Here is a 24,287-nt window from a genome sequence, read left to right on the forward strand (position 1 = left end):
GTTCCATATCCAGTTCTAACTGTTGCTTCCTGGCCTGCATACAGATTTCTCAAGGGGCAGTTCAGGTGGTCTGGTATTCTCATCTCTTTCAGAATTTTCCACAGTTTATTGTGATCCACACAGTCAAAGGCTTTGGCGTAGTCAAGACAGCAGAAATAGACGTTTTTCTGGAACTCTCTTGCTTTTTCCATGATCCAGCGGATGTTGGCAATTTGATCTCTAGTTCCTCTGCTTTTCTAAAACCAGCTTGAACATCAGGGAGTTCACAGTTCACGTATTGCTAAAGCCTGGCTTGGAGAATTTTGAGCATTACTTTACTAGCATGTGAGATGAGTGCAATTGTGTGGTAGTTTGAGCATTCTTTGGCATTGCCTTTCTTTGGAATTGGAATGAAAACTGACCTTTTCTAGTCCTGTGGCCACTGCTGAGTTTTCCAAATTTGCTGGCATATTGAGTGTAGCACTTTGACAGTATCATCTTTCAGGATTTGAAACAGCTCGACTGGAATTCCATCACCTCCACTAGCTTTGTTCGTAGTGATGCTCTCTAAGGCCCACTTCACTTCACTTTCCAAGATGTCTGGCTCTAAATGGGTGATTACACCATCGTGATTCTCTGGGTCGTGAAGATCTTTTTTGTACAGTTCTGTGTATTCTTGCCACCTCTTCTTAGTATCTTCTGCTTCTATTAGGTCCAGACCATTTCTGTCCTTTATCAAGCCCATTTTTGCATGAAATGTTGACTTGGTATCTCTAATTTTCTTGAAGAGATCTCTAGTCTTTCCCATTCTGTTCTTGTCCTCTTTTTCTTTGCATTGATCGCTGAAGAAGGCTTTCTTATCTCTTCTTGCTCTTCTTTGGAACTCTGCATTCATATGCTTATATCTTTCCTTTTCTCCTTTGCTTTTTGCCTCTCTTCTTTTCACAGCTATTTGTAAGGCCTCCCCAGGCAGCCATTTTGCTTTTTTGCATTTCTTTTCCATGGGGATGGTCTTGATCCCTGTCTCCTGTACAATGTCACAAACCTCATTCCATAGTTCATCAGGCACTCTATCTATCAGATCTAGGCCCTTAAATCTATTTCTCACCTTCACTGTATAATCATAAGGGATTTGATTTAGGTCGTACTTGAATGGTCTAGCGGTTTTCCCTACTTTCTTCAATTTAAGTCAAATTTGGTAATAAGGAGTTCATGATCTGAGCCACAGTCAGCTCCTGGTCTTGTTTTTGTTGACTGTATACAGCTTCTTCATCTTTGGCTGCATAGAATATAATCAATCAGCCAGAAGGTTTAATCCGGAGACTGTCCTCAGGAAGGATACATTATTGTTATATAATCCTAAGGAATGTAGAGGGAAAAAAAGTTTGTCCTTTCTTCCTCTTTGAGAATTCCAGACCCCTCTCCCCTGGGGAACCCCTAGACTGCTTATCAACCTGCCTAGGAAATGACTTTCTCAAGAGTTTCGGATGAAGTGGTAAAGGATATCTTTATTACTTTGCCGGGCAAAGAGGGCCGCAGTGGGATTAATGCTTTTAAAATCATATGTCCGCACTTTAGAAAGATAATGAGAGTTTTTATAGCAGTTGTTCAAAGAGGATGTGATCAGCTCATGGATGCTCTTCCGATGGTTTGGTAGTCAGGTAAATGGAGTCAACCTTCAGGTCCAACTGGCCTGGGGTCTCCAGGCTTGTGGGCAGCATACGGTCATTAATCGTTAACTTCTCCCACCTCGAGGCAGCTTCAATATCTGCGAAATAGCTCAAAGATATTGTTGTGTATATCCATTGATGGGGAAACGTCTTTGTCCAAAGGCTGCTCTTGACTGTTTCTTCCTGGTCTCACATCCCTCCCTTCCCTACTTAACAACTGCATGAATCTGCCCATTGGAACTCAGGGGAGGTCATAGAGGCTGAGTGAAGGCTGTTTCCTGTAATCAAAGAAATGAGGGACATAGAAAGTTGTGCCCAGGAGCCCCATAGGGCCCTGCATGGTATCATGTTCTTCTTTGTTTTTCCAAAATGCTTGCATAAACCATTATTCCCAGAAAGAGGAACCACTCTATTCATGGCCCAGATGCTGAAATTCATGCACTCTACTGCAGCAAGCCACTCATCAGTGACAGTGCAAATGAGATTACTTCAAATTTAACTTGATCAAAAATGACATTTCAGATTGCTATCTTGTGTATTGCCAACAGAAAGTAGATGGAAACAAGCTGAAATGACTGGATGTTTTCTTTTCTCTTTGTAATTTTTCACCTTTCTCATACTGAGACATTGATCCCATTTCCTCAAAATAGACATATTTTGGTGGAGCCGAGAAAGATTTTTTCTAAAGTTCCAATACAGTGAATGACTAAGCATTTTAGAACTATTCTCAGTTTTAAGATACATGTTTTTCAAGTTAGGAAGTACATTTACTAGTACAAGTTAATGCAATAGGTTTTAGCAGAAAATAAAGATGTATGATTACATTAGGAGAAAATGCTTAGACCTGGGCATTAGACAGTGAACATTTTCTTATAACCTGCAATGTCTGATTATTTGGATTCTGCAGTATCCCAAATAAGATATGATATAAAACTCACTCTTTGTTATAACAAAGTTAAAAAAAAATGGAAAGAGTGAATAATAATTTAAAATGTCTAAAAGTATGTCAACTCCTGATATAAATCAGAATATTACATCAAAAATTTCTGATGCAAATCTTATAATAATTAACTTTCCCCTCATATTTTTTCATAGAATCATAGTTCTCAAATATTCCTATCTTTTATTCGCAGGCTAGAAGCCTGGTGGAACTGGTCAGTATTCCCAAATACTAGTCTGAGCAATTCAAATTGCCATAAAAGAGCTTGTGAATCAAATTTTTATAGATATATGAATATACTGGGAAATTGTTGCCTCTGGATGTCAGATTTTGCATTCTGTTTGTCTGTGCTTATAAAAGGTTTTAGACCAATTAAGCCCAATACACATTTTTCTTGAAGCCACCATTGTTTACTGTTGTTATTATAATTTTTTAAACAAGTGATCCTGCAGATGCACTGTGGTTGTTGAGTGCAATGAATAAGCCAAGTGTAACAGCATCTGTAAAATACACCCACATACTAAGGCCTGGGCAGCACTGTCCTGACAACCATGTAACTTTATTAAATCACAGCTCCTCTAAAATGCATGATTGTAGGGACTTCCTTGGGATCCAATTGTTGACTCACGCTTCCAATACAGGGGACTTAGGTTCAGTCCCTGGTCAGGGAACCAAGATCTTACATGCCATGGAGCAAGGCCAAATAAATAAATAAAATAATAAAATGCATGTTAGTAGCATGTGGGAGGAAAAACCATCAAATCCCAGAGTTTGCACAGACTGGGCCATAGAGTTGTCATATGGAATTGCACAGAACTCATCTTTTCTGATTTTCCCATGGTCCTTTTCAAGATCTAGAGTCTTCAGTTTACCCCCATAGAGCCTAAGGCACTAGATGACACAAACCAGAACAAACCAAGCATGTTTTCAGTGTCGTCAACAACCGCCAGGGAGACAGTGTTATCGTTTCTGTCTACCATGTAGGCCAAATTATAGAACTACCCCCAAAATAATAATAATCTCCGGTCTCTTTTGGATTCATAGCCTCTTTTGAACAGAAGAACATCTTCCAGGGATGATCAGATTTCTTTGCTCCTACTCCTTTCCAAGACAGTGTTTGGGTTTACAGATGGGCTCCTGCCCTCGTGGAGCTGAACAGTGGGAGGGGTGCCCCAGGTTGGGGTCTCAGCTCCTGGTTATCTGCTGAGGGACGTTTGTCTGCTCTTAACACTGGGGATTACTGGGCACCCATTCCTGAAACCTGTGGCAGATGTACCTCTTGGTAAGATCATGTTCCCAGGGAATAAGTCACTGTCCCTTTAGGAATCTGTCTGGTGTCACTCCTTGCCTCCCTGAAGCCTGACCTTGAGTCTCATTTGGTTTCCAGCCTGAGTTACCTTGATTACAGATTTGATTTGTCTTTGTCAAGTTAACCTGTTCAGATTCAGTCAGACTCTCGTTTAACTTCTATGCCCCATTTTGATGGCCTGTGGGGAATTCTGGATCACTATGTGGGGGATGGAGTGGGGCAGGGAATCCTTTGAATGGTTTTGTCCTATCCAGAAGTGACCTATCGCGTCCACTCAGCTTGTTGGCCAGAGGTGGTCACATAGCCCCTCTCAACCACCAGGGGGCATGGAAGTGCAATCCTCCCTGTGCCTGGAAGGGAGAAAACCAGAAATTGTTGGAAACTGTTAGTAATGACTGCACAGCCCCTACAAGGTGATCGCCCCAAATTCCAAATGGGCCCCAAGAAAGCCTCTCCTCTGCTTGTTTATGCCTCTGACTTTCTTTATCCCCCTGGAACTTCATTCCTGAACAAGGTGTCTGAATCACTTCTCCCACCACCTTTTAACCTTCCTCCATTTCCCCTCTTTCCCACAATCCTCTGGGCTTCCATCTCTTCTTTCTGATGAAGAGGGAGACACCACACGTACTGTTTCCTATTTTCTGAGTTGGTCTTTGTCCTCCTTGGCTTCTCTAGGGCATAAGGGGATAGTGATCACTGGCTAACAGGATTTGCTGGAGAGAGGAGTAAAAAACACAATGGATTATCTTTGCAGAATTATGTCTGTGTTTATAATCTGCATAGTAAGTATCTCAAGGTGGCAACAATTTTGCCATAGTATTTTTCCAAGAGTAAATACTATCTATGATGTACGTGGCAACTTCCCCAAAGGTATGTAGAAGCTCTTCTAAGCACTATCCAAATTCTAAAATAGTTGTCTAGCAAATTCAGCTTCTTTTTTTCCCCCCAAAGTAATTCACTTTTATGTTGTGTGTAATACAGAAATGTTCAGAAATGTTATCTACTTAACAGTATGTATCCTTGAGATGAATGAGGGCTAGTGGCTTAGTCAGTAAAGAATCTGCCTGCAATGCAGGAGACCCAGGTTCAATTCCTGGATCAGGAAGATCCCCTGGAGGAGGGAATGGCCACCCACTCCAGTATTCTTGCCTGCGAAATCCCATGGACAGAGGAGCCTTGTGGGCTACAGTTCACGGAGTCGCAACAGTCAGACATGGCTTAGCGAGTAAACCATCACCATCCTGAATACACTATGATGTCATTGTTTACTCCACTTTTAATGTTGGCATCCCTATGAAGATATGTTTTGCCCCACCACCTCATACTGCTTTACTTATACAATGTAATTCCATTGCTTCTTGTGGGGATATTCCTTTTTTTTTTTTTTTTGGAGTCATGAGGAAAGACATCCCAATTGAGGTGGTCTTCAATCCTGCCAAAGGGGTGAGGTTCAATTAGCAACTGTTCATGAGGCATCTGGTATTGCTCAAGATACAAGAGTCCCATGTTAAATAAAGCACAGAGCAACCCTGAATTGCTAGTTTAACTGGTGACATAGAAACTGGTCCAGGAAGACCATAGCCAGTGACTAAGGCTGATGAAATATCTTAGTGGAACCTTTTCGTCAGCTGCTCCTGCCTTTGCTCTGAACATAATGAGGAGCTTCTGGATCAGCTGCTGACTGGAAGATGGTATTTCAGGGGTTCCTTGTTCTCTCTACAGTGTGATTTTTGCAATGTATTTCTCCCTTGTTTTTGTGCTTCCTTCAAGGAAATCCAGTGGAGGGGCTTCGCCCTGACAGATAATAGTTCCATACTTTACTGGGGATGAATGCCAACTCCCCCTCCCTCAAATGCTCCTATATCAGTTGTATTTGCATTTTGTGATGCTTAGGTCTCATCCTTTTTGCAGTCTCACTTTACTACTCTATGTTATATAACAAGTTGTCAGTACATACTCTTTTTATCCAAGGCCTTCACAGTGTGCTTACAAAGTGTAATGAATTCAGCTAAATAACATCACTAAAGAAAATGTAACTTTTACCATCAATGGAACTTTTCCCAGAGGCTTCTGGCTGAGTGAGCAGTCAAGTATGGATGGATAATTTAGTTCTCATGGTTATTTCCCTGACATGATCCTATACTATATTTAATTGAAAAAGGAGCCACTGACTTAAGTGTAATGGTGTGTCCGTGGGAAGTGGTGGGGGCCTTGGAGTAGAGTGCCTGGCCTCCTGGCCTTCTGGACATCCTGGATTCCCTGCTGTTCTCTACACATCAGAGGGAAATGATGCCTATTCTGAGTGACCCCATGAATGATCCATTACTCTGAGTAACTCAGTGGCCCTCTGAAAGATGCACAATGATGCTTTTATAGAATTAGACCAGATCTCAGAGCTGCACCTTTGGTAAACGTGAAGATTTCACAGGAGATGAACGAATAAGCTTGGTCATACATGTTATTTAGTCATAATGAAGTACTACATGTTTGCATGGCTTATAGGCTTGCTGGGAAATTCTCATTTTATTTCTAAGATGAGAAATTAGCAAAATCATCTTGTAGTCTTGTCAGTACAGAAATTCAAACAAATAACTGAAGAGCTAAAAATCACCTCAACTCTGATTGTCTCTCTACTGTATGTTTTCTAACACTTGGTTAGGAGTGTCAGGTTGGTTTACAAAGATTTGGAAGGATGGACTAATTACAGCTCACGCAGGCAGGATATCTCAGGCTCCTGTCTTGTTGTGGCAAGAATTTGAAACAACAGACTGGTTTACAGCTCAGTTACAGCTCAAGCAGACAGATCTTTTATTAGACAATGAATAGTACACTCCTGAGAGGAGGGAGTACCTGACCCTGAAGGAGTGGCCACGATCCCTCTCGACTTTCCCTTTTTAATACTTCCCATCTTCTCCTCTTGGTTCTGCCTTGTGCAAGGTAGGGCTTGTACCAGCCACCAATCAGGAAAAGGAATGCAAATAGATGTATGCTCAAGGCTGGCTGACAGTTGCAAGTTACATAACAGTAGGCTTTATTGCACATGACTTTCCCATAATTTAGTCTGTTATAATCAAATGTATGTATAGAATATTTATGAACCACCACCCTTATGGCAGAAAGTGAAGAGGAACTAAAAAGCCTCTTGATGAAAGTAAAAGAGGAGAGTGAAAAAGTTGGCTTACAGCTCAACATTCAGAAAACGAAGATCATGGCATCTGGTCCCATCAATTCATGGGAAATAGATGGGGAAACAGTGGAAACAGTGTCAGACTTTATTTTTTTGGGCTCCTAAATCACTGCAGATGGTGATTGCAGCCATGAAATTAAAAGATGCTTACTCCTTGGAAGGAAAGTTATGAGCAACCTAGATAGCATATTAAAAAGCAGAGACATTACTTTGCCGACTAAGGTCCATCTAGTCAAGGCTATGGTTTTCCCAGAAGTCATGTATGAATGTGAGAGTTGGACTGTGAAGAAGGCTGAGTGCCGAAGAATTGATGCTTTTGAACTGTGGTGTTGGAGAAGACTCTTGAGAGTCCCTTGGACTGCAAGGAGATCCAACCAGTCCATTCTGAAGGAGATCAGTCCTGGGATTTCCTTGGAAGGAATGATGCTGAAGCTGAAACTCCAGTACTTTGGCCACCTCATGCAAAGAGTTGACTCATTGGAAAAGACTCTGATGCTGGGAGGGATTGGGGGCAGGAGGAGAAGGGGACGACCAAGGATGGCTGGATGGCATCACGGACTCGATGGATGCAAGTCTGAGTGAACTCTGGGATTTGGTGATGGACAAGGAGGCCTGGCGTGCTGCGATTCATGGGGTCGCAAAGAGTCGGACACGACTGAGCGACTGAACTGAACTGAACTGAATGGGCCCCTGGCTGCCTGAGGTCACTTGAGGACACATCTGTGCATCAAGGGCACTGTGTGCTGGAGTTGGAGAAGCCCCTGTGGTTAGTTTGTATCCATTATGTGCCTTGAGTGCTTGTGCAGCAGTTGGAAAAGTCTCTGTGGTTATTTTTGTAGCATATCTGTGAGCTTTCCTGGGCATGTCTGGGGTGAGATTTAGAGATCCGCTTGCATCCCTTTAGGCTAGGCCATCGCTTGTTTCTAATGCCTAACTCCCTACCTAACATTAGTGTATATGAGAAGCAAAACAAAACACACAGTAGCAATGGATATTTCTTTATTTTATGCAGAAAGAGCTGCAGCAGTGAATGTTAAATGCCACAGGCATTGAAAGTTGTCCCTTGGGATGTTTCAGACAGAACTTCAGGGAGTCACAGGTGAACAGTCACACTGTGGTTTTTTTCCCCCTTAATACTACTGGCATTTAAATTAATCAGTATACACTTTTTAATTTTATTTTGAATTATCTTCTTACAAAGCCATTACAGGGTATGTTTGCATTTAGTACAGGAATGTGTTTTACTAGGCTGCCGTGTGATTCCCCTCCGCCCCTCCCCCACTTTATGGATGCACTTTTTGGAAAATGGTCTGTTCTCTCCTGCTCAGGCTGCTAGCAGATTTCTGGAAGTACAGCAGAAAGGGGATCAGAGGTTACCTAGACAGGTCCCAGAGGCAAAGTTTCTGTGTTTTCTCTGCACCTTGATAGTCAGGAATGGTATATGTAGATAGTTGAAACTGCTTCTTAAGAAATCAGAGCTGGAGCATATGCTTAAATTTTCCTCAGCACTGTAGGTGGGGTTGTGACAAAAGCATCAGTATTTAAAGCCCAGAGATCTCTGAGCAGGCAGGTCAGAGAGCATCCCCAGGGCCTGCCCACCCATCAGCCCCTCTTTCCTGGAACATCTGTCATTCCTGCTGCTCTCATCCTCTCCCTACTCACCCAGCCCCACCTGGAATCAGTAATATGTCTCCTGTGAATTTGCTGCTGTTGTTCAGTTGTTAAATTGTGTCTGACTCTTTATGATCCCATGCACTGCAGTACGCCAGGCTTTCTTGCCTTCACTATCACCCGGAGTTTGCTCAGATTCGTGTCCATTGAATCAGTAATGCTATCCAACCATCTCATACTCTACTTTCACCTTATCTTTTTGCCTTCAGTCTTTCCCAGCACTAGGGCCTTCTCCAGTGAGTTGGCTTTTCACATCAGCTGTCCAAAGTATTGGAGCTTCAGCTTCAGCATCAGTCCTTCCAATGACTATTCAGGGTTGATTCCCTTTAGGGTTGACTGGTTTGATCTCCTTGCAGGCCAAGGGACTCTCAAGAGTCTTCTCCAGCACCACAATTCAGAGGCATTAATTCTTCAGCACTCAGCCTTCCTTATGGTCCAGTTCTCACATCCATATGTGACTACTGGAAAAACCATAGCCCACCAGGCTCCTGTGTCCATGGAATTCTCCAGGCAAGAACACTGAAGTGGGTAGTCATTCCCTTCTCCAGGGAATCTTCATGACCCAGAGATCAATCCCAGGTCCATCTGAGTCACCAGGGAAGCCTCTTCTGTGAATTACGATGCATTTAAGTGAGGAAAAAAACACACAGAGCTTGATAAGATCCATTTGAGACAATGTAATGGAGATCTTAAAAGGAAACTTTCCTTGGTGACAGTTCCAATTTAGCCATTTACTTACCTGACATATAGATGCCCTGGAGATGGGTGGGTCTCTTCACTTCAAATTAACCCATTTGACATTGGTCCCTTGGGTATCTCTCTGCTCTGAATCCTGTTGAAAGTTGAGGAAGGCATGAAATTATTTGTCTTTTCAGCTCTGAGTAATTTCCCTCTCAGCACAAAGGTGACAATCTTTATGACAGTTCATGCCCCATGGTCACCAGGAGCAGGGGTCATTGTCTTTGTGGTCAGTGACCAGGATAATTAAGGCCCCAGCTGAGAGTTTCCTGTTTACCCTTTCCTCTCCTCCAAAGACACAAGTCACTGCTTGTGTCTGAGCCGACCAAAGATGGGGGAAGCAGTCACACAGGAATAAGTGGAGACAAACCTTCCAATATATCTGCCAATTGTTTGCTATTTTAGTCCCTGAATCTTGTTCAACTCTCTGGGACCCCATGGACTATAGCCTGCCAGGCTTCTCTGTCCATGGGATTTCCCAGGCAAGAATACTGGAGTGGGTTGCCATTTCCTTCTCCAGAGGATCTTCCAGACCCAGGGATTGAACCTGAGCCTCCTGCATTGGCAGCTGGATTCTTTGCCACTGGACCACCTGGAAAGTCCATGTCTGCCAGTATAGCAATATTAAATACAGTCTGGCTATCAATAAACAAACAATGCTGAACAACTGACAAACCACAGAGATGTGTTCTTCGAAGGGGTAGAGAATGAAAAGGGAGCTAAGCTTTAATAAAACACCCTCATCAGAACCTAAAATGGTTGTTCCTTCTTTGCAAAGCAGAGACTGTATCACCTGTCTTACTAGCAGGGTGTGTGTCAAGTAACACTTGGAGCATCTGGGAGGGTCCTTAGCACACCCTATGCTTGTGAGAAGTTTTGGCTACTTCATTTTCTCTCGTTTATCTCATTTATTGCAGAACAGTGGTTCAGCTCTACTGGTCAGTTAGATTGCTCGGTGCTCCTTAAAATTTGTGTATTTCTCACTTTTTTCAGTCATTAGAAAAAGAGGCAGTCACCTCTGTGGACTATGTGAATGAGCAAAAGCACAGTAACTCACATTATCACCCAGCAGGTATCTGGGGATTACCCCGTGGCTGTGTTATCTAACTGAAATGAATTGCCCCACGGCACAGGGGATTCTGCAGTTTCATTACTTTAGCAGAGTACCTACTTAATCAAATAGCTTAATTTGCATACCAGTAGCACCTCCTCACCACAGGTAAGGGATATGAAGTGTTCAAGGTCGATTACCTGCAGATGTTGAAGACTGGTTGACAGAGATATAGATGTATCTGTGAGAGAGGCTGGTCTCAAGGCAACATGCTGGAAACATGCTGATACTTTTTAGTCTGTACATGTGGTACTCATAACATGTTAATGTTACTTCCTGACTTCAAAAGAGATTAAAGATGACACAGAAAGATTGTGAAGTTTTTTTAAGAAGTGTATCATCAGTACATCCTCTTATACTAATATAAGTCAGAATACAGGACATTTAATGGTTTCTCAGAGGTTCCAAAGGATTCATAATAAATTTTGTAAATAGAACCTCTAAGTTAAAGTGACAGCTAAATGCCAACACCTAATATTTGACTTATTTTGGTTACAAAATTACAGGCAATTGCCAAGTAATGTTACTTGGGACTATTAGTTAGCCCTCAGCTAGAACTCAGAGGGACTTCTCATTCATCAGATACTAGTTGGGACCTTTGCACAAATGAATATGAGTAGCAGGAAGGTGTTGGGTGATAATCAGTCCTGTAATTAAAGACAAAGAAAGATTGAGAAACTTTCACAGGTTGTAGAACTCTAAGGAGACACAGTGACTAAATGCAACACAGGATCCTGGAACAGAAAAGTGAGTTAGTAGAGAAACCGGAGACATCAAAATAAAGTTGATCATTTCTTTAACCTTGTACCAGTGTTAATAGCTTAGGTTTGAGTAAAGTGCCCTGGTGATGTCAGAAATTAACATTAGGAGACATTAGGTAAAAAGTAGACAGGAATTCCCTACCCATCTTTGCAACTCTTTGGTAAATCTGAAAATTATTTCAACGTAGAAAGTTAAAAAGTGTATTACAGAACAACCAAAAATATGGCATATTTAAGATTCTGGATCAAAGGAAAAGATATTGTGCTTGTGACACAGTGAGAAGAAAATTTATAATATTGGAACAAAGATTTACTACAGGAAATGAGGAAGTCACAGAAAGAATCTGTAAGCTTCAGGCTTAACTAAGGGTTATACATGCAGTGCAATTAACAGAGGACATAGTGAAGCGATAGATGTGCCCACTTGCTGGTGACTTGCTGGTGACGGCTCCACACACTGATGAAAGTACCCCGCTTCCATTTCCCTTTGAGCTGTCCTGTAACCATGTCACACATCTCCTGATGTGCACTGAGTCATAATAGTTTTAGTAAACAGGGTGTGGATGTTAATAATTGCCCTTAATAAGAAGATAATAAATATTGCCTACAGTATCAGGCTTTATTATGAGAGTCTCAAATTAGGTGTAAGAATAATGGGAAAAAACTTTTAAAGCTACTTTTTTCATGTTAGGGGTTGTTTACATGACATTGTTTTCTAGACATGGATAATTAGCAAAATATCAGTTCTAGATTTCATTTCAGATCTATTTCCCAATTTTATATTGCATAATAATTTAAATGAAAAAACATATTATAATATGATATCTAAATCCAAATTCAAAACTCATCTTTCTAATAAATGGAAGAACAAAATAAACCAATAATACATTCTCATAAATCTGTAATTCTTTGGTTTCTTACAGGCACTGGCAAAAACAAAGCCCAGTAATTTCTACTCTGCACCTATTTTCATCAATGTGCGAGAAACTCCTTATCGTTAGCCTCCTCTGGATTCTCATTCATCCTACCTCCTGCCTGTTCAGAACCCTTGCTTCCCTGCACAGAAATTAGTTTCATCTTCACCACTCTCATGTTGCCTTTCAAGTTATTTTTTGAATTGTTCTCAAGTTATTCTCTCTATTATGAGTCCGTGAGCACCTTGAGTGCAAGGCTATGCCATAACCATCTTTGTTATCCCAGTACTCAACACTGTAGTTCCTCATGTTAAGAATCCAAAATTAAGATTTTCTAGTTCTGCCATGGTCTGGGTATTTTCCTTATGGTCAACAGAGGGCAAGTCATGCATTAAAGCCAATAAAGACACTAGTTCCAAGCACTGATGTGATGGCCTGTTGTCCACCTGTTATATTAAGCACTTTCACTTAGTGGGACCCCCAAACCACAAAGAGTCAGGGGTTACAGACAATCCAGTTAATATAAGCTTCATTCATTTACACTTAACTTGTGTTTTTATTTTTTGTTTGTATAAGTGTGTGTAATTATGAGGCATTATATAAGGAAGGATGTGAAACTATGATTTTTATAAATTCCATTTATGATACTATTCTTCCAGGTTAATAAAAATTTCAAAATTTCTCCATCTTTATCATTTTTCTTTTTTCTATTCCTCACAAAAAGGAGCTGGTGGCTGGTCTCCTCTTGTGTCAAATAAATACCAGTGGCTGCAGATTGACCTTGGAGAGAGAATGGAGGTCACAGCTGTGGCCACCCAGGGAGGATACGGGAGCTCCGACTGGGTGACCAGCTACCTCCTGATGTTCAGTGATGGTGGGAGGAACTGGAAGCAATATCGACGAGAGGAAAGCATCTGGGTATGTGCATCTATTGAAAAGCAGTCTGTCAGAGTATGAACTATGCCAGGTACAACATTTTGCTGCTCATCTATCAGGTCAACTACAGAAACAGAGCCTCCTAAATTACTCAAAAATATTCCCACTGAATGTGAGGCACAGGTGACATTTTAGAATATACTGTCTATGTATAATTTATGAAATAAGTAAAAACTAAAACAATGTAAGGGGAATGTCTTCCCATTATTTCTTTAAACAATGTGTAGTCTAAGGTTTAAATAAATCACATGCAGCTCACTTTATTTTTGTTTAATATCAGGCACAGTAGTTTGTATTGCCTGAGCATTTTTTTAATTAAAGCATATTTATGTTTTTCTGGGTCCTCTGATAAATCGAAATTTCTAAAAGACTCAGAACATTTAAAAATTGATGTAATGGAGAGTCTTTCTGTGGAGGACTTCTTGAGGCATGTGTTGAATTCCTTCTCCAACAGGACCCTGAGCACCGTGTGGCTCCTTGTAATTTATGGACAATATATGGTTAAGATTCTTTGAATCATAACTACTTTAATTTACATCAGTGACATAGTTTCTATTCTGATCACATGCTCATGCTCCTTTTAGAAGAATTAAGTTTTGTTTGCTTAACTTTTGGAATTTTAAAATATATGTAATCGACTACATAGTTAGGGTTTCATATCTTTAAATCACAGTTTGCTTCAAGTGAAAAGCTTCCAAAGAAGAGTGTTGTAAAGATCTGCCCAGGGTTTGCAATTGGGTGATGGGGCAACCAATGGGCGGGGTGGGGGTGTGTGGCCTGAAGATTTTTGTCAAATGGAGACAAAATTACTTTTTTCCTTTTTATTAAAAATGTAATTTAGGAATTTGGAGGAGCAAGGAATGAACTGTTAGTGTTCAATGGGGACAGGGTTTCAGTTTGAGAAGATGAAAAGTTCTGGAAATGGGTGGTGGTCATGGTTGCACAGCAGTGTGAATGTTAATGTCTAGAATTGTGCATTTCAAAATGTCTAAGGGCTAAACGTTATATTATATATATTTTACCACAATTAAAAAAATATGCAGTGTGTCTTCCATTTAACTTAGTTTAAGGATGTTGTGTAACTTAATTTTTTTTTTTCTGAATTGTCATGGTAAGAGGAAAAATGTCAGCTAAAAACCTATTATCAATAAGGCTAATAGGCAACAAAATGATAATATGTGTTGGGTAACAAATTGCCCTCGTTTGAGTTTCCTTAGACACTAATGTTATGTTAAGACCTAATAGATTGTGGTCTACTTAATTTTTTTTGTCTCTGGAGCACTTATTATTAAGTTTGTCAGTAAATGTTGATGTAAATTGAATCAAGAAGAACTAGTTAATTATCTAACACTAATTAAAAGAATAAAATGGGAAGGGAATTGTGAGTGCTTTTAGGGCTGCCTGATAAAGTTTCCAAACAAGCAGTTGCCATGTATATGATTGGAAGCAGTTATTCAGTTCAGTTTACTTCAGTCACTCAGTCGTGTCCGACTCTTTGCAACCCCATGAACTGCAGCACGCCAGGCCTCCCTGTCCATCACCACCTCCCAGAGTTCACTCAGACTCATGTCCATCGAGTCAGTGATGCCATCCAGCCATCTCATCCTCTGTCGTCCCCTTCTCCTCCTGCCCCCAATCCCTCCCAGCATCAGAGTCTTTTCCCATGCGTCTACTCTTCGCATGAGGTGGCCAAAGTACTGGAGTTTCAGCTTTAGCATCATTCCTTCCAAAGAAATCCCAGGGCTGATCTCCTTCAGAATGGACTGGTTGGATCTCCTTGCATTCCAAGGGACTCTCAAGAGTCTTCTCCAACACCACAGTTCAAAAGCATCAGTTCTTTGGCGCTCAGCCTTCTTCACAGTCCAACTCTCACATCCATACATGACCACAGGAAAAACCATAGCCTTGACTAGACAGACCTTAGTCGGCAAAGTAATGTCTCTGCTTTTGAATATGCTATCTAGGTTGGTCATAACTTTGCTTCCAAGGAGTAAGCATCTTTTAATTTCATGGCTGCAATCACCATCTGCAGTGATTTTGGTGTTGTGATAATTCTAAGAGCACCAAGTCCAAACCAGAGTCAGTTCAGTTCAGTCACTCAGTCATGTCCAACTCTATGCAACCCCATTGACTGCAGCGCATCAGGTCTCTCTGTCCATCACCAACTTCTGGAGTTTACTCAAACTCATGTCCATTGAGTTGGTGATGGTATCCAACTATCACATCCTCTGTCATCCCCTTATCCTCACACCTTCAATCTTTCCCAGCATCAGGGTTTTTTCAAGTGAGTCAGTTCTTCTCATCAGGTGGCCATAATATTGGAGTTTCAGCTTCAACGTCAGTCTTCCCAAAGAACACCCAGGACTCATCTCCTTTAGGATTGACTGGTTGGACTCCTTGCAGTCCAAGGGACTCTCAAGAGTCTTCTCCAACACCACAGTTCAGAAGCATCAATTCTTCAGCACTCTGCTTTCTTTATAGTTCAACTCTCACATCTATACATGACTACTGGAAAAACCATAGCCTTAACTAGACAGACCTTTGTTGACAAAGTAATGTCTCTGCTTTTTAATATGCTGTCTAGGTTGGTCATAACTTTTCCAAGGAGTAAGCATCTTTTAATTTCATGGCTGCAGTCACCATTTGTAGTGATTTTAGAGCCCCCAAAATGAAGTCTGTCACTGTTTCCCCATCTATTTGCCATGAAGTGGTGGGACTGGATGCCATAATCTTAGTTTTTTGAATGTTGAACTTTAAGCCAACTTTTTCACTCTCCTCTTTCACTTCATCAAGAGGCCCTTTAGTTCTTCTTCACTTTCTGCCATAAGGGTGGTGTCATCTGCATATCTGAGTTTATTGATATTTCTCCCAGCAATCTTTATTCCAGCTTGTGCTTCATCCAGCCTAGCATTTCTCATGATGTACTCTGCATATAAGTTAAATAATCAGGGTGACAATATATAGCCTTGACGTACACCTTTTCCTATTTGGAACCAGTCTGTTGTTCCATGTCTAGTTCTAACTGTTGCTTCCTGACCTACTTACAGATTTCTCAAGAGGCAGGTCAGGTGGTCTAAGGTATTATTTAAGAGTAAGCAGGTTTAATTGTATAGCACAGGGAATTTTGCTCAATATTATGTGGTAGCCTGGATGGGAGGGCAGTTTAGGGGAGAAAGGATACGTGTATATCCATGGCTGAGTCCCTTTGCTGTCCACCTGAAACTATCACAACATTGCTAATTGGCTATACTCCAATATGAAAGAAAAAGTTTTTTTTTTTTTTAAGAATAAGTTAAAGTTAAATGAAGCACCTACTTATAAAGAGAAAATTTATTCAAAATTGCATATTATTTTTCAAAATTAGGTAACTAATGATTGTGCTTATTCTCTCAGTCATGTGCAACTCTTTGAAGCCCATGGACTGTAGCCTGCCAGGCTCCTCTGTCCATGGGGTTTCCCAGGCAAGAATACTGGAGTGGGTAGCCATTCCTTTCTCCAGAGGATCTTTCTGACCCAGAAATCAAACCCTCATCTCCTGCATTGCAGGCAGATTCTTCCCTGTCTGAGCCTTCAGGGTGCCTGCTTATTCTTAGTTGTATGAATTAAGGTTTATGTTTTTGCCACCTTCAACTCTATTTGATTGAGAAAGTGAAAATTCTTATTGTTCAGTGAATCAGGTTCTAGGGGAACCACATCTATCAGTCTGTTTAATGATCAAGTGCCCTGTGGAAGTAGGGTCAAGAATGGTGACATTGTTAATACTAGACCATACAGGTGAGGACAGAAGGATCCCTCAGATCTATGCATCGTATCACACAGAAAAGACTGGTGAAGTAGCCTGCCTCCCATTCCTGAACTTGTGTAAATAGAGACCTGGCCTACCCTGCCTGTGCCCCCAGCACTTCATGGTGCCTGAGTCTGAGCAGAAAGTTGGTCAATGTTTGCTGAATTATTGAATGAGTGGACTCTATCTTCTGGCAGGTTGCCTTTCTTGAGCTCTCTGCTCTGTACTTCTTTGTAGCCCTTTGTCCCAGCTTGTAGCCCTTGGTCCTTGAAGGTCTAGTGTAGGTGTTTCTCCTGTCTTAGCATTTTTAGTTCCTTTAGGAAAGGGGCTCATCCTTGCATCTTCAGCATCCATTATCATGGGTTATGTGAATTCACCTCCTACTCTGGGCCCATTGTACACAATTGGCATTGACAGCAGTCTTACCACTTGATAATTATGAGTTATATTTTCAATTACTTTAAAAACATTAGGCACAGTGAGCATAATGAGTGAGCCACATGAGTCTTGGGAATGGGCCAGCCTTGCAAGCAGGCCTTTCAGATGGTAGCAGTTAGAATTTCCTTGCTGACTGTTCTGTATACATGCTCACTTACTTCCTTGTGGGTGTAGGACTGCAGCCCTGCAGGCTGTGAGCTGGGGGCTGGTCTTTGCTCCTAGAGGTCTCCTACCTCCCTTATGCTTTCTGTGTGGCCTGATCTTGCAGCAGCAGATCAAGTCCCTTTCACCTGGTGATATGTTTCACATTAACATTTATTGATGAGTGTTTGCTTCCGTGGCTAAATTAGATTTCTGTTTGAAACTAACCAAATAAATTACAGTACTCAGAACTGTAAAATACACTCTAAAAGGATTTTATTTAAATGAAATATAGGACTGTGTCTTAAATGAAGGCAAAATTATTGCCATCTCTTGCCAAGTGGTGCCCTACTTCTCAGGACACACACACTCTTTTGATGTGCAGAGTAAATGTCCTCATTTGAAATGCAGTGGAAGAAATATCACTGAAAAAAAATAGTGAGAAAAAGGGGTTCATTTTCTATAAGATGTGAACAAGCATGGATTACATCAGTCCATTGGGAAACCAGGTGGCTTGACAAAGCTTGATACTGAACATTCATAGGACTTAGAAGATGTGTTTGCAAGTTTAGTCCAACTAAATCAGGAAATGGTCAGAATCTTAGGATGCTGAGGGTCATAGAAGAGCATTGAAGTGAGCAATACAACAGATCAGTGATCACTGGCAAAGTTCAGTAATGTTTATTTTATTTTTATTATTAACATTTATTTTTTGATTATTTTATTTATTAATTTTTGGCTGCACTGGATCTTCATTGCTGCATGGGCTTTCTCTGGTTGCTATGAGCAGGGGCTACTCTTCCTTGCAAAGCATGGCTTTCGTAAGTGGTGGCATGTGGGCTCAGTAGTTGCAGCTACAGGCTCAGTAGTTGTCACACATGAACTTAGTTGCTCCCTGGCATGTGGGATCCTCCCAGACAAGGGATCAAACCCTTGTCCCCTGAATTGGCAGGCAGATTCTTAACCACTGGACCACCAGGGAATTCCCAGTAATGTTTATTTTCTACTTTTCCCTGAGAATAAACCGACTAACACATATCAATCTACTGTGATTCTTGGATTCAGACAAGAATTTTGTGAGGCGGTGCTTGCGGATCAGAACTCTTATCTATAGGGTAACGTGAGCTCCATGGGGGCCTCGGGACCAGGCTGGGGAGAGGCGTGGGCTCTATCCACTCTCCTGCTCTGAGGTTGTGGTCTGTGAGCATGCTTGGTGGGCAGGAGAGGTCCGTGGGTGGGCAGTCTAAAGCTCTGACGGTATTCCAGGTAGATGTCAGGGCTCCAGCTCCATCACTGCCTGCCTGGACATCTGTTAGGTCTTCCTGGGGCTCTGTCACAGACTTTGACTGGTTATCTTTCTCAGGCTCCCAGCCTGCCCTGGCTTCGTCTCTTCTCCGTCTCAGTTCCATTTGGTGGGGACAGTGGGCTGACACTATGAAAGCCAGGCTGGTGCAGCCCCTCCTGTCAGGTGACCACGGCTAATAGCTTCCTCTGCAATGGTGCCCTCTGTCAAGGCTCATCCGGCCCATGACCACTGGGTCCCTGCTCAGCCGTGGGCACCTTTCCTCCCAGAGGGTGTTTTCTTCTTCTATCTTAACTTTGGCTTCACTCTCATCATCTATTTCTCCCTCTTTTCTTCTATCCTTCTGTTCTTTATTTTTTCATCTATCATTAAATATTTTTCTCCTCATTTCTCTCTTCTCTCTCTGTTTCCCCCTATATTCTCCCTTCTTTCTTTATTGCGACAAACTCTAGAGAATCAATTCAAATCAGTCTAGGTACTTGGGAATCCAACGACACTGAGAAGGGGAGGATTTAGCTGGGTCTCTGGCATGGTTTTTTTCTGGAACTCTCTTGCTTTTTCCATGATCCAGTGGATGTTGGCAATTTCATCTCTGGTTCCTCTGCCTTTTCTAAAACCAGCTTGAACATCAGGAAGTTCACGGTTCATGTATTGCTGAAGCCTGGCTTAGAGTTGGACTGTGAAGAAGGCAGAGCACTGAAGAATTGATGCTTTTGAACTGTGGTGTTGGAGAAGACTCTTGAGAGTCGCTTGGACTCCAAGGAGATCCAACCAGTCCATTCTGAAGGGATCAGCCTTGGGATTTCTTTGGAAGGAATGATGCTAAAGCTGAAACTCCAGTACTTTGGCCACCTCATGCGAAGAGTTAACTCATGGGAAAAGACTCTGATGCTGGGAGGAATTGGGGGCAGGAGGAGAAGGGGATGACTGAGGATGAGATGGCTGGATGGCATCACTGACTCGATGGACATGAGTCTGAGTGAACTCCGGGAGTTGGTGATGGAGACAGGGAGGCCCGGCATGCTGTGATTCATGGGGTCGCAAGGAGTCGGACATGACTGAGCGACTGAACTGAACTGAACTGAACTGGCCTGGCATGGTTGTAACTAAGAATCAGCCCTGCCTTGTACCTTCTGTGTAACTGGCTTCTCGTATTCATTTTTCCTGTACTGGCTCAGAAATCTGAGGAAACGGACTGACTTTTGTGGCTCTGGCTGAGGGTCATCTCAGATCTCATGGCCTGTGGCCAGAGAAAGAGCTGGTCTGATCAGGAAAGCTCTCAGACTACCCTACACCAAGCACTGAAACTCCTGGGCTGGTAGGTGGGACCATATAAGGACTTCATGTCCACCCTGATGGGGTCACTTAGCAGGAAGAGATGTTGGGAGGGCCATATTATCACATTTCCTGGTTTGTTTGGTTTTTTTTTGTCCCTCTTTCACTCTCCCCCCATGACCTTTTGCTTTCTTTTCCATTTTTCTGGTTTCCTCTTCTCACACATCTTATCTTTCTCCTCCTCTCTTTCCCATTTTCTCTACAAAAGAAAGGACCTAGACTGCTATGTGTCCTGCTAATCGGCAGGTGGCCAATGGACCAGCAGCATCATTTGACAGATCTTGATAGAAATATGGTCTTTCCGCCCTCACCCAATAGAATCCTCATTTTAACAAGATGACCAGGTGATTCCAGTGCCGTTTAGACTGTGAGAAGGACAGACTGGAATGACCAAAGTCCCATCTGTGGGGAAAATTGTTTTGCACCTTAACCTAACCTCCAGCTTTCTGGATCAGAGGGGAATGTGCTCCCTGCTTGAGGATGTAGCTCATCCCACCCATGTGTTAGCCTGGGCAGGTGATGCTTTCTGTAACAAGACTTTAGGAGTCTTGCTTCAGTGCCCTTTGGCTATAGACCATCCTCTTTATCCCTGATAGTCACCAACCTCATGGGGTGAAGCCCAGGTATTTTTTCATTGTTATCAATAAGTAACAAGTGGTTAAAGTTAGTCCTAGCTTTGAAAACTATAATATATCCTGAATCTCTACACTCTGCATTTGTTAGGGGTTTATTCTTCATATTAAAAGCTCATCAGAACTCTAGTTCAAAAGTTACACTCTATGAATTTAAGTTGGAAGTTGTTATTTGTAAGGCAATAAACTTAGATTTTTAAGTGGATAAAGTGGATTTTTCTTCCAATGCAGGCCCTTTGCGTGAAAAAAGCATTCTTCTAAGAAAGGGCTGGCAAAATATATTTGAGAAAGATAAGAAAAGAAATTATTTGAAATAAACATAAGTTCTAGTATAAATAATTCCATTTAATAGATTTCTTTTGCCTTGAAAAAATAAGTAGCAGTAGGTCCTTAAATGAATATAAAATAGACAGAGCAAATCATTTGAAACTTTGTTCTTCTTTGGATAATTTCCAACCTAGAACACCAAGTCGACTAATTAATGAGATTAATTAATATTGAATTGAAAGATTCACAACAATCTCACAGTGTTCTAAGAGAGCAACAAAGGTGAGCCCAAGGGTGTAGGGTAGAAAAAAGACAGGGAAATATTGGAAGCATGAGGGTTGGGTTGCAGGCCATTTGTTGGTTATATGTGCACCAATTTATTTATTTTAGAGAAAGAGCTGATGTACACATGGCAAAATATTTACTTTGTTAAAATAGATCTATATTGTTGGTACATGTATATCTGTTTCGGCAGGGATGTTTGAAATGTTGCATAATTAAATTAATAAACCATATTAGATTCAAGTTTAAATGAATTGTTTACTTGGTATAAATAGAAAGATCATACGACTGTGTGTAGTTGCAAAATAAAGAGGGATAAAAGCAGTGTTGAATCAGAATAAGAAAAACTGGACTCAGATACAAGGAGGAGGGTTTCTATGGAAGGAAGTAGGTACTATGCTACATGTGAAGCTCTGTCTGGAGATAGAAGGAGCAGAAATTCTCCTGACAGAGATTTCTGCTAACTCAGTCATTAAATATATGTTGGTTTATTTCAGGTCTAGGTTAATACATTTATTGCTAATGAGTTGATGACTCAACAGAGCCAATCCCTGCATCAGGTAGGAGGTTGCTCAGAAGGGTCTGCCAAGTGTACCTCAGCTGTCTGAGGCTTGTGCTAGTTCTGGACTCACTGATTTCAAGTTTGGCTCTGAGACTGGATGGTTTCAAGCACAACAGGAGCAACACTTCAGTGATTCTGTATTGATCTCTTCCACATCCTTGGCCTTTGTGAGGACTCGGCCCTCCGCTTCCTAACCATCCACCTCATGAATGTGGAGTGCATTGATTCCTAAGGCAGAGACTGTGTACTGTGGTCAGTCTTGTTGATTGCATTTACCATCACAGACCACAGTTGAATTTTCTGTATACATCTCCCCTTCTTGGGCTCCGAGAGCCATTAGGTCAGGGATTGATTGCCCCAGAAGGCCAGGCCTATTACAATTTCTCAATAAGGAGGTGTTAGATTGAGTTAAGGAAAAGTTGCTGTTCTCAAACAGACCTCAACTCAGATGGTTAGTTAGGTTAAAACTTAGCCAACCATGTGATGCTGCTGATGTGATGTGAGGCATTCAGTGCCAGGTCTAACAAGAGGCTTGACACTTTTCTCCCACAAAGTTGTACCAGGATGATGCCCTATTGAACCAAAGACAGAGGTAGTCCTCTTTGCCCTTCTCTGCAGGTCTCAGTGACAATAGAGATGAACATTGGATTTGGTCTGTCAAAACTGTTCAAAGCTGGAAAGTTTGAGGCAGAGAGGTGAATGAATCTGATCTGTGACCACAAAGTAATTGACGGGTGCCCAGAAGCCTGGGATCCAGTATAACAGCTGCTTCTTGCCAGGCTGACTGGATCCAGTGGTGTGGAGCATCCTTCCTTCCATTTGTCAATTACAGTCCTTCACAATCTGAAAACCTTCGCTCACATCCCTTTCTCCTTGTATGAAAATTGCTTAGACCCTCCCTTCTTTTTCTACTCCTAGGAATTTTTGTTTTTATTCCTCAAGTATCACTATTCTTTCACCATATTTATTCATCTCATTCCTATTTCACATCAATTCTGGCATCAGGGACTACAGTTTGTTTATAACTATGTCCCTTGTACAGACTTTATTGCTTTGCAAAAGTAACGATTTTGCTTATCTGAATTGCCATGTGTTGTCAGGTTGAGAGGAAGGGATGTGGTGGCAAGTAGAATTTTAAACATGTAGCAGGATAAACAGCAACTCTTGAGACATCTTACAAATTACAATTTTACCTTTCATAGATTGAAGTTGTTGCAGAAGTGGTGTTATTGGAGATCTATGTAAATTAGGGTATATTTTATGAAAAAGGTAAATCTTAAACAGTAATATGGACAGAGTATGGCAGAGTTGTGGGGGAAATAGCTTTATAAGTAGAATTTTTTTACCCATTTGGGAGAGGACACTGTTTTTAAGCAAGAAAGTTGGTTTTAAGCAGGAAAAGTATATGATGGAAAAGGTAAATTTTTACCAAGAAAGGTGCTCTGGCAGCACACTCATTGAAAGGAAATGTTGCTGAGCTGACTTTTAGGAAGGTGGAAGAAAGGGCAGCACAGGGAGCATCCTACCAGGATTTCATGGAAATTCTTCCTACTGACTGCAATTCTGGCACTTAGCTTCATAAAATTTGTTAATACTGAGTTTCATACGGAATGACTGTTAAAATCTACAAAGTCTACAACTTTCACACATAATAGAAACATAAAGAATGCACAGATATGTTGTGTACTTCATGGGAGATTTCCTGGACTGTAGTTCTGAAAAGACAGGTAGTTTGGTACCAGACTAACTGGGCTCTTGAGAAATGGCACACAGTAGAGGTGGCGTGATTAGAGCGACGCCATGTTCACAGCCCTCTGCAGTTTCTGCACTTCCAGTTAGAACCATTTTCTGCCTTTGATGCGGACCACAGTTTATAAATTTGTACAAAGGCACTAATGGAATTATTTATTTATTTATTTTTGGTCGCACTGGTTCTTCGCTGCTGTGTGCAGGCTTTTTCCAGTTGCAGTGCAAGAGCTTGTCTTTGCTGTGGCTTCTCTTGTTGTGGAGCACAGGCCCTATGCACATGGGTTTCAGCAGTTGCAGCATGTGGTTTCAGTAGTTGTGACTCACAGGTGCTAGAGCTCATAGGTTTCAGCAATGGTGGCTTGTGGGTTTAATCCTGGACCAGGGGTGGAATCCATGTCTCCTGTGTTGGCAGGTGGATTCTTATCCACTGTGCCACCAGCATGGGACACAATAATGAAATTTAAAAATTTTGCAAACAGGAAGACAGGCTTTGAGGATTTTTTAAAAATATTAATATTGGAGTCTCAAAATTTTGAGAAAATAAGAATTTCTGATGAGCAGATATCAGACTTTCAGAG

At 41.5% G+C, this 24,287-nt stretch overlaps 1 protein-coding gene across 1 annotated transcript in view; it reads left to right on the plus strand.

Moving 5' to 3' along the window:
• Positions 1 to 24,287, plus strand: part of LOC120862929 (contactin-associated protein-like 3) — a 232,277-nt gene that overhangs the window by 42,072 nt on the left and 165,918 nt on the right. The window contains exon 3 of the mRNA XM_040239100.1: positions 13,005 to 13,198. Within this exon, the coding sequence (XP_040095034.1) occupies positions 13,005 to 13,198 (194 nt within the window). The remainder of the gene's footprint in view (positions 1 to 13,004; positions 13,199 to 24,287) is intronic.

Source organism: Oryx dammah, unplaced genomic scaffold, assembly GCF_014754425.2.
Source record: "Oryx dammah isolate SB20612 unplaced genomic scaffold, SCBI_Odam_1.1 HiC_scaffold_1, whole genome shotgun sequence".
NCBI lineage: Eukaryota > Metazoa > Chordata > Mammalia > Artiodactyla > Bovidae > Oryx > Oryx dammah.